General features: G+C 31.0%; 1 protein-coding gene across 5 annotated transcripts; it reads right to left on the bottom strand.

Annotated features, from left to right (window-relative positions):
* LOC120078319 (trans-resveratrol di-O-methyltransferase-like) lies at window positions 1-10,345 on the bottom strand. 5 transcript variants are annotated; one of them, XM_039032555.2, is made up of 2 exons: window positions 9,426-10,345; window positions 1-9,334 (listed from the first exon to the last, which is right to left on the bottom strand). In XM_039032555.2, the coding sequence occupies exons 1-2, from the start codon at window positions 10,191-10,193 to the stop codon at window positions 9,200-9,202; spliced, it is 903 nt and encodes a 300-aa protein (XP_038888483.2). In that variant the 5' UTR covers window positions 10,194-10,345; the 3' UTR covers window positions 1-9,199. The 5 variants fall into 5 exon arrangements, with proteins under 5 accessions (XP_038888483.2, XP_090169569.1, XP_038888484.1 ...); XM_090313443.1 differs by having other exon boundaries at window positions 1-8,710; XM_039032556.2 differs by having other exon boundaries at window positions 1-543.
* Between the last annotated feature and the right edge of the window lie 1,250 nt (window positions 10,346-11,595).

Here is an 11,595-nt window from a genome sequence, read left to right as displayed (position 1 = left end):
TTGGAGAAACTAGAACTTGAATATTACTTTATTTTCTTGGCTTGCTTACAAATGACAAATCCTACGCATATTTATATTAGTAGGAAAATACATCAAAAGACATCAATGATAAATACAAATACATGTGACTTTTCACCAATACATGAACATTCATCAATGTATCTTGTAATTCATGTATTCAACTATTCTTTGAATCTCAACTATTCATGTATCTAATTAAATGTAATTCATGCACCTTGAATATAAGTCTAGATTAATTTCTATCATCCTCCCTTAATCTAGACTTGAGCAACTCCAAGCTTTTCTCTAGACTTAACAAATAAGTCAAACTTCAGTGTCTTCGTAAAAATATCCGCCACCTGATCTTGAGTCTTGTAATGCTTCACCATCATTTCTCCATCTTTAACCAACTTCTTCCATGGAAGACTGGATTTTTTGATAATGCAACGGCAGAGATTTGTTGTAGCCCAACCCTAGACATGCAGGACCGTCATAGCCCAACCCCGACATACAGATGCAGGTGACAATGTACATGGAAAAAATCTTCTACCCCACGAATGTAAGTTTGGAGAAAACTATGCATAAAATTAAAATATTCTTCAACTATTTCCTTCAACCCCATATCATAATACATCCCAAATTCTTGAAGAAATTTACTTGTAATCTGCATATCTATGCAAGTCTGAAGATGGATAGTAGGCTTTAGATTTTTATTTATGGTTGTTTTGCACTTCATCACTATATCTACATTGTTCTTAAAAATTCATATAGAAGAAATGATAAAGTGCACAAATGCATATTCTTTCTTTTGTTTTCGACAAAAAATAGTCTGTTGTTGCTCTTTTGATGTCACACATTGATAGCAAATTGCTTTATTTGATTGGATTAGTTTGTTTCTGAGTTTTATATTGTTTATATTGTTTATATTTTTTAAAACTTCCAATTTGTAAGATAATTTAGTTGCTAAGAATCACCTTTGTTACTTAGTAAAAGTATATTTCTTTTAGTATTGAATTTGGAAGCTGACTACAACTACTACTTTAGAGCATATTTGGATTGACTTTCTAAGTACTTAAGAATACCTTCTTTGTACGTTGAAATACTTATTTAAGCACTTAGAAAGTCAATCCACATAATGTCTGAATTTATGAGTAGAAATGTGCATAATTCATTACTCATAGCCTATAATACTTCTAGTTCACCTCATGATTTCTCAGTTTTGTCTTTCATATTAGTTCTCAACATTAAAGTAAAGTCTATGTCCCAAACTCCCATCTCCGAGTTTCATATCTCATTTAGATGTTGGATCTTTGTAAGACTTGCATTCGGTCAAGGAGGAACGCTAGGCTTTAATGGAGATACACATATCACTCAACATATCTGTGTAAGTTTGATTTTGCATTTAGATTTGTAAATTGTTGGCTTGACCAAATGTTTAGTTCTAAAGGCTTTGATTTTTCTTTGGGTATTGATCTATGTTTTCAAGAATACATCTTTAAAGTAAGTGTTTGCTTCAATCTTCTTGTTTATGTCAAATAACTATGTAAATCCTTGATATTATAGGTTTCTTGAATCAAAGGTAAAGGTTGTGATTTCTCACTTTTTGAACGTTGATATATGGTCTCTTTAGTTGTATGTAGTATTTTTTCCCTTATATTTGTATTTTACAATTTTAATTTTACATCATGTTCAACACTCTATTGTAGAAAAATATTGTCACATTTGATGAATGAGTTTTGAGTTTGATGGTAAATATATGTTCTTTTTGCAGCAAGCAAAGATAAAAGACTTATCAGATTTTTTATGTAAATACTAGTGGATGCATCATTTTAAAAAGATGGAGATTAAAGGATACTTACGTATATTGAGGAAACTAGAAAGTTGAGGTTACATTATTTTTTCTTTATCTTAATTTAATTTATACAACATGTCGATCCCAAAAAAAATATAGTTATTTTTATGGAATGTTGTATTGATTGAAGCATCTTATTATGAGTGATATTTATACTACTGAAATTTTATTTTGATTTAAATGTACTTACATACAATACTAAAAATTTATATGATTACAGTTGATTTTATAACTTCATTTGTAATAATTTGTTACTGGTATAAAGTGCTACGTAAACAATATACAATTTGATCAAAATCGACTATCAAGGGGAGATTCAAAATGTATATGATTTTAAAAATTGCAATCAAAAGTCAACTATAGTATTTTTTAATGCTATGAAAACTTTCCAGGATATTAAAATTATGTAATAAAAAATGAATATTTTATAGTATTGAAAAAATGCTATGGAAAGTCATGGACTTTCAATAACATCGGTTACAACAGCATGTCTAAAACGCTATAGAAAGTCTTTTATAACTTTTTTTTTACCGCTATAAAAATGCTATAGAAAGTCTTTTATAGCGTTTTTTACCGTTATAAAAGATGCTATAAAAGACATTCTATAGCGTTTTTTGCCAATGCTATGAAAGGTTTTCATACCATTAAATATGTGCTATCAAAAGTTGATTTTTTATATCGGTTTTTATAGCGTTAAAAAAACGTTGTGGAAAGTTGGGGATTTGAATAACATGTGCTACGACAACATTTCGAAAACGCTATGAAAAATCTACGACAACGTTTTTTTAAAGCTGTCAAATGTGATATTTGTTGTAGTGTTGCAAATATACTGTTAAAAGATAATAATAAATCAATATTTAAATATATGGATTATCTATGCTTCACTTTGATATGATCCAATATTTTCTTTACAAATAACGAAAACTTCCATTATCATTCTACAATTCATTCAATTTTGACATTCTTAAAATGACAATTCTTTCAATCATGACATTCTAAAGATGAAGTGACCAAATAAATAAGAAAACTTATAATTATTCTTTTAAAAATATGTAGTTATTATATGAAAAATTGTCTACTATTTTTAAAGGATGTGTCTATTTAAATTTTAGTTTTTATGTGAAGGGATAGATCAAGAGGATTATTATTTATATAAAAAATATTTAGTTATTATATGAAGTTAAAATTAAATTACTTATATACAACACAAAGTGATGCTTAGTTATTGTATTTATCTGAAAAGTATAAAATTAGAAAAGAAAAGTTAAAAATATCAATAAAAAAATCTAAAGAGTACAAAATATATATATATATATATATATATATATATATATATATATATTATAAAGGGGTGTGAATATAATTTATAATTAAGTTATTTTTCACTCTATCCTCTCTTGCTCTTCATATTGTTTTTCTCTCTCCTCCACTGATGTGATGCTTCTTTGTTGGAGGATAATTTGTTGAAAACAAAAATCTAAAAAGAAAAAAAATAAAAGTAAAAGGCACATATACCTAATGAAAAGGGTATAATGGATATTTAGCAAAAATGAAAGGCAACATCAAGAGAGAAAAATTATTCCGATATAGCCCTTTTAATTGGTATACTGGATAGACTTGTCTAAAAAGGATAAAAAAATGCTTTTAATATATATACCTTCTATAGAAGGGAAAAAAAAAAAAAATCTTTTTGGTCACTGAGATCTCAAGAATAAATGTATTTGGTGCTTAACGAACATTTCCATTCCTGTTCTTTATGTTCTATTTTGAAAGACAAATATAATAATCATTTCTTTTTTTTTTTTTTTTGTTCTATGAATTTTTAAAATAAAAACAAACAAAAATGATATAAAAATAATTTTTGAAATTTAATTTTTAAGTTTTAATATTATATTATATTTTTAGATTGTATTTTATATATAATTAAAAATGATAAAAATAACACTTTCATATATGTTTTAGAAAAAAATTGAAACAATTAGAAACTTAATTTTGTTGTCTTAAAAATTTATACACAATTATGAAGACGTCATTAGAAGAGAAATATGAACAATATTTGACCGAAATACTTGTCTTTTCTAAAATAACAAAAAACAAAACACTAGAAACATAAACGCTACCATATGTTTTATATATACCATTAACAAGGTATATCACTAATATATCCATTTTCTTAATTTATAAAAAATGTACCTACATATGTATCATCAATATATGCATGAGTTCTTACATGTTCGGGTCATTTTTGCAAAATATTTTATCATATATTTAGCCAAGAGATATGCCATTATCATAAATGCTCCTTAAAATTGTAACCAAACAGTTGTAATTATAAAAATAACACTTTCATTTCTTCACGTATAATGGATAGAGAGGATGGAAAGGATCATTCCAACATAGAATTGTAGCTAATCTGTTTAAAATGATCTTTCAAAGAGCTTCAAAAGTGTTTTCTTTTTTGAAAAAGATATAACTGGGGTCAGTAGGTATACCGGGACATCTCAATTAGGTTGACACCTCCTTAGCACCATTATCATATCCCCAACTTATTCATTAATCAACAATAAAAAGGGTTACAAAAGAAGGGTTGGAGATGAACCCTGTAGAAAGTGCAAGTTACATGAAAGCATTAAAATTCAGTGAAATAGTAGTTGGGGAGTAGTCTTTGAAGTGTTTTGACTTGGAGGACCACAAACCAAAGAGGATGTGCAGACATTTTTCCAAACCTTTGTTTCAGTGTTTTCAAGATCGTTGAAGGTTCAGTTTTTTCTTTCAAGCCACAAGGACCAGCAAATGGCTATAGCTGAGTTGAAAACAATAACACCCTTTTTTATTTTGTAGTTTATATTGGAGATTGCATTTACAAGTGAAGGCATGCCACTAGCATTCCTAATGTTTCTGTTGGTCCAAGGTTGAATTTTCCTCCAAATAGCTTTTGCAAAGTTACAATGGATGAATAGGTGATTCATAATCTCCTTTTTTTTCTTTTGTGTAGGATGGTCCAAAGAAAGAATTTGCATTTTTTTGGAATATATGACTTACATACTTTGTTAAAAGTAGGACGATTCTGATTAGTATTATCACGTACAAATGGGCAAAAGAGGTTCATTTTGGCTGAGGAGATGTTATATAAATCAATGCTTTCCAGAGTCCATCGAGGCTTGTTAGAAGCTTTGCTGTCGTTGGGTATTATCAAAGAGCTCTTGAAGTTGTTCCAATTCATTATGTCTCTGTCAAATAGAGGTGTGCGAGGGATAAGATTCCAATAATTTGTGTGAATGTCCCAATTATCTTTGATGGAGCTGTCTAGGAGACTTGTAAGAGCCTAAAGTCTAGGAAAGCTATCAGTAAGAGGGCTTCTCTGATTCCATTTTCCTTTCTAGAAAGATATCAAAGCACCATTGTTCACCTTCCATACCATATTTTGTCCAAACCAATCAAGGAATTTAATAATAGAATGTCATGATACTTTTAAGCTACTATATTTGCCTTCAACAGGAATGCCACCAAGAAAGGATTGTTTGTATTTTGTCATTATAATTTGCTTCCAACGGGGGAGTTCTTCATAGCAGAAACACTAGAGCCATTTACTAAGAAGGGCGAAGTTTGTATCATCAATATTGTTCATGTCCAAGCCACCTCTATTTTTTGGAGCAGTGACGATCGACCAATGAACAAGGTGAGTAGAGTTTCTGCTTGAGTCATCTTTCCAAAGATAGTTTCTCCAAAGCTGGGGCTTTGAAGACTGAGAGTAGCTAAGTTAGAACACTGCTGAGGGTTGATTTAATGAGTGTAGTTTTTTCCCCTTTGGAGATATATGAGTATTTCCAATTATCTAGTCTTCTCCTGATTTTTTTCACGATGACCTCCCTAAAGGAAGTGGAAATAGGTTTACCACCAAGGGAAGCACCTATTTAAGAGGTATGTGTTGTTGTTTCCAGTTATCTAGTCTTCCCCTGGTTTTCAAACACAGTCGTAGGCAAGGTGAAGTTCGAGTCTCTCTGCAAGCACTTTGGCAATAATTTTATACAAGGAGGTGGTAAGACTTACAGGCTTGTAATTAGAGGTTAGAAGTGCTTTATATTTCTTTGCAATTAAAGCAAAATAAGTTTCATTAAGATTTTTGTTTACTATACAATCCTGAAAAAGTCGTGGAACACTCCCATGATATCTTCTTTGAAAATGTTCTAGTACTTTTTGTAGAACTCAATAGTAAATTCGTCAGGACCAAGAGCTTTATTAATAACAATAGAATTGAGCACTGAGTGTACCTAAAGTTCTGTGAAGGGGGAATGAGCCTCTGGTTTTGTTCATGCGAGATCACATTCAAGTGAAAGTTGTCAATATATAATGAATCAAAGTTTTCCCAACATAGATATCCTTAAAGATCCTTAAAATATTGAAGGAGGCTTCCTCAATACTGTTGTTGTTTGTGCAGCTAACTCCGTCTTTGTTGGTGATTTATGAAATAATATTTCTTCTTTTCCTGACCAAACAAACTTTATGGAAAAATGCAGTATTTTCATCTCCCTCTAAAAGCCATTACTTTTTTACATCATTGAGCCCAATAGAGGTTTTCTTTAATAATAGCCTTGCTGAGATATGCTTTGAGAGAAATTCTTCTTTGATAATATTAAATAAGATATCAGATAACTTCTGATCGGCTTCAAGTTTATTAATAGCTTCTATTTCTGACAGCACAAGAAAATTGTTTCAATCTCCTAATGAAGGAGTATCTTGGATATCCAATTTGATGGGTGCTGCTCCACCAAAATTTGCTATTATTCTTGAAGCTCAGGTTATCCAGCTCATAGTTGTTCAATCTGAAAGGAGAAGGACCCCAAGTAAGATTTGAAGTCTCAAGGGCAATTGGGAAGTGGTCAGATGTAGTTCTAGCAAGCTTCTTGGTATATTGAGGAAGGAATTTATCTTCCCAATTTTGTGAATATACGAAACGATCGATGCTTAATAGGACAGGCCTAGTCCTAAGATTTTTCCAGGTATATGTACCATTTTTCAAGGGAGGGTCAAGAAGCCCAAAGTTGTTAATGAACGCATTGAATTTTTTCATACTATGTTTGGCTGGATTTAGGGAGGAGGTTTCATTTTGATCTCTGATGACATTGAAATCACCAAAAAGAATCCAATATGGAAGACATAGGTTGGCCAAAAAGAAGAGTTCATCCCAAAGATTTTTTTCTATCTTTTCTTTTAGCTTGACCATATATAGTCGTTAAGCACAAAGGGAAGCCATCACTCAAATTAAATCTAGCAAAGATGGAGTAAGTGCCTTGAATGTAGAAATCCGATGTTTTAAGTCATCCCATAATAAAAGAATCCCCCTCAATCTACCAATGGAATTTAGGCAAATTCAATTGATGCTAATGGAGCTCCAAATAGATTTGATAAGAGATTTGTTAATAGAGGATAATTTAGTTTCAGTGATAATGACAAATTTTGGACAGGAGCTAGAAATAGTGCATTTTATTAAGGCTCTTTTTTAGGGAGAGCGTAACCCTCTAACATTCCAAGTGATAATTTTCATGGGGAGGTGATGTTCCCTTTGGCCTTTTGGCCTACAAAGAAATCATCTAAATTACCCGTCTGAAAATTATTCGGACTTGCTATTGCATCTGTTGAGATAACTCATAAGTTATTTGAGTGAAGCCATTCTTTTGAAGTCATTTTTGAAGAAGCTTCCTAGTACTTTTGGATATTCCTCTTCTTTATATCTTTCATAATCACTTCCATGTTGCCTTTCATAAACTCAGATTGAGTAGGATAAGGGGTCTATGCTCTGGTTATAATTGATTTGGGCTAGAGACTTTTGCATCTGATTCCAGGTAGATGTAACCTAACTCCACAAAACGTTCAAAATCTGGTTGGTCGGGCCCAGGGACATTATTCCCATTAACTTAAATTTTTTCTAGGTAGTTGCACTGATTTAGCAAACAATTGGGCTAATTTTTTGTTGGGCTTTTCACACGATAGATTCGTCTGTCATTTTTCTTTTCAATCTTTCTTTTTGGACTTGGTGGGCTGGCAATTCAAATTGACATGGCAGGAGCATAAGATGGGTTATAATATTAAGTTTTGTTTCTTGGGGAAAATGACCTTTCTCTTAACATTTAAACCGAAGTGACTAGTGTTAGATTCATCATCACAAATTTTCTTCCCCTTGTCTATTTCATTCATCTTCTCTTTTCCTTTCGACTGTTCAGCTGATTTAAAAATATTTTTTTCACTATTAGTACTTCAGATTACCTTGGGTTCCAACATAATATCTAGTTTGCATTTGGTTGTAATTGAATTATTTGTAACCAAACACTGTTCATTCAGTTGGGGAGGGTAAGCAATGTTGTCACAACTATTGTACTGTTCATTGTTTGTGTCAAATTCATTGAAACTCACGACCACCTCCTTCATGTAGGATCCATGTATGTTTGAATCATGTCTAACTAACCACTTCCCAGACACTTGAGTAATTGGATGCACAATAAAACGATTACCTTTGTTATCGGAGATGGCTATAGCCGTTGGGATGAAGCCTATGAAGTTTCTTTTGATCTTGATACGAGTTTCCATAATATCAACTTTTCTCCAAGTATCCTTTGATACTTCTAAGAAACCACCACACGCATCTCTAATCTAGGTGAAAGTGTGTAAATTCCAAGCATGCAAAGGGATATCCCTAAAAATTGTCTAGCCTCCATAACTTGGGATGAGATTAGGAGTAGAATGCAGACTGAGAGCCCATTCTTCAAATTTGACATAATACTTATCCACAGTGACAAATACTTATCCACTGAGAGCCCATTCAACCAAGGAAATTGTAGTTCTCTCTAGAAAATTATGTAACTACATTTAAACATAGAGGTTGAATTTAAAAAGTACATTTATCATTTAAAGGATCATATATCAAAAGGAAGAAGAAAAGGAAAAAAAATAGAGGTTCAAACATGGGATCCACTAATTTAATACTATATTAAATCATCAATTAATAACCTAAAACCTACTAGCTAAAAAGCTTAAGCTAATAGGTTTGCACAAAATTTAATCACATAAATACTTTAACAACACTCAAGCCAAATAAATAAATATATAATTGATCGAAAAATATTTAGATGCATCTCGAGTTGAATTCATCCTTTTGCAGCTCACCTAGTGTCTAACCACTGATTTTTTTTGGAGAAAAACTCCTTTCTCCTTTTTACCTTAAATATAATTTTTTAGTTTTCTCTACTCTATGATTGTAACAATTTTACATAAAGATAGGTATAGTATAAAATTCACCAAAATATTGATTATAATAACCTATCATATAATAATGTTAAAGATATGAGTGCATCAAATTTTTTGTAGTCTACGTACACAATTGTGCAACCACAATTTGCTATGTGAAAACTCTTCTTCCTTCTTTCTTTTTTTTTTTTTTTTTTTTTTAATATTTTGATTTTGTTTCTGGTATGTGGTTGAAGTAGACTGCAAAAAAAGATGTGTGGAGTCCACAATGTAGTCTAAGTATTTCTCTAATATATAATTAACCAAAAATCTTAAATAAATTTTAGTATACCTTTAATAGAAGTGCATCAGCAGGAGGAATGGCTTCAAACATGTCCCCTCCAACATATTTCAAGTTTTCGTTATCTTTCATGTTAGCCACTACTTGAGGAAGATCTAACACAATGCATACCGTTTGAGGAAAAGCCTCAGCAATGGCTTTGGCCATAGTTCCAGTGCCACCTCCCACATCAACTAGTGAGCCAAGTCCTTCAAAAACACCTTTATATTTACCTAACAAAACACTCATCACCAACTTTGCATCACTCGCCATGCCTGCATTAAAAACATCATTATCTTTTGGCCTTCCACCTACATACTCCCAAAACGACATTCCATGAGCTGTATCAAATAAGGTCTTATCGTCATTTAGGAAGCAAGCCGAGAACAACTGCCATGGCTCTATGATGAGCGGATCAAGCATGGAAAGCAAGAATGGAGTGAGAGTCAAAGGGTTGTCTTTAAGAAGAAGACGAGATGAATTGGTCAACATATATCCTTCTTCTTGTAGAGCAAAGAAGCCGGAGTATGTCAATAAACGCATCAAGCGGTATATGAATTGGGTTTTATTAGGATGAAGTTTGAGGGATGAAACAAGAAGAGAAAGGGGCATAGGGTTGGGGCCATGGCGATGGATGGCATCTGGAATTCCAAGTTGAATGGCACATTTGAGAGACATGGAGTTTATAAAGTCGAAGATGTGGTTCCATATGTGAGCCTGAGCTTCAAGGAGGTCATTATTGCTTTCAAATACTGTCATCTTTTCATCCTTCAAATCCATATTGATAACTCGTGAGAGAGAATTTGGCTTTCGTCTTTTGCTTTTTCCCTAACATGCCATTGTCAAATAACAAATGCAAGAGAAACTAAGTGTGGGGGACTGACGCATCTTCAACTTTTTTCGAAGAGGGCTTTACATAAAAATGCGATATAAAATTGATTATAAATAATTGATTCCAAAATTCACAATTAATAATAAATACTCAAAACAAATAATAATTAATTAATTCTAATTAATACATTTACACAAATTAGGTTTAACCAAAATATATAAATGATACTTGAGCATAAAAAATTGGTTAAGTCATACATTGTCAACTAAAAAATCAAAATTAGAATTTCGCTCCACCTATTCTCGAACTAAAAAAAGGAAAATTTTTAGAAATGTTAAACTAGTTATAGAAATAGTAAAACTATTTACTTATAGACTTCTTTTAGTGTCTATCGGTGATAGACTTCTATCAGTTTCTATCAATAATAGACACTGATAGGCATCTATCAACCTCTATCAAAGTAAATTAAAATTTTGCTATTTTGTGTATATAATTTTTCTTATTTTTCTATTTTTGAAAATCCTCACCAAAAAAGTTGTATTTTGAAATATATTTATTATCCGATCTTCTTAATTGATAATCCAACCAAATTCATAAATCAATTTTAATAAATTTTATTCTACTTCTTTTGTATGACAGATGTTAGATATAAAAATTTGAATTCCTAATTTCGAAGAAGTACATTTCAATTATAGTTGAGTTAGATTCAATAACTTTTATCTAATTAATTATGAACCATTCAAAGTTTAAAAGATGTTTTTAAATATAGACAAATGAACAAAAATATTTACAAATATAGCAAAATTTTACTTTCAATCTACAATAGATCATGATAGACTACTATCTGCGTCTATCTGTGTCATGATAGAGACACAGATAGTATTCTTTATCGCAGTCTATTGCAGATAGACTGTGATAGTTTACTATTATTTATAAATATTTTCAGCAGTTTTATCATTTAAAATAATTTTCTTATAATTAATTTATGATGAAATTTAATATAAGTTATTTAATTGTGTAATTCATCAATTACAGTTGAGTTTGAATCGACATATCATCTCTTTGCTTATTACCTATCACCATATCAATTACAACCACTTTTCCTTTCTTTTCGTTACTTGTGATTGCCTCTTTGCATTTCTCTAAAAGTTAAACTAATATGTACATAAATCTGATTATATCGAATATTATAAGACGTTCGACAAATAAAAATCAATATTAATTGAGAATAATGGATTAAATTAGACTAAAATTTAGAATGAAGAGAGATTATGGAGAACTTCTACTATTGAGAGTTTTGACACACTTTGTTCAATTGGAGTTAACGTTCTTGCTAACTTTATACCAGGA

This window comes from Benincasa hispida, chromosome 5 (genome assembly GCF_027475165.1).
Source record: "Benincasa hispida cultivar pf3 chromosome 5, pf3_genome.v1.1, whole genome shotgun sequence".
Taxonomy (NCBI): Eukaryota; Viridiplantae; Streptophyta; class Magnoliopsida; order Cucurbitales; family Cucurbitaceae; genus Benincasa; species Benincasa hispida.
This window is presented reverse-complemented; position numbering and strand designations above follow the sequence as displayed.

What these genes read in the sequence shown, in the direction of transcription:
- LOC120078319 (XM_039032554.2), bottom strand. Translation starts at nt 10,193, where the DNA reads ATGGATTTGAAGGATGAAAAGATGACAGTATTTGAAAGCAATAATGAC. An exon ending in CTGATGCACTTCTATTAAAG is followed by an intron (nt 474 to 9,425) that starts GTATACTAAAAT and finishes CTGCATGTCTAG; the next exon opens with GGTTGGGCTACAACAAATCT.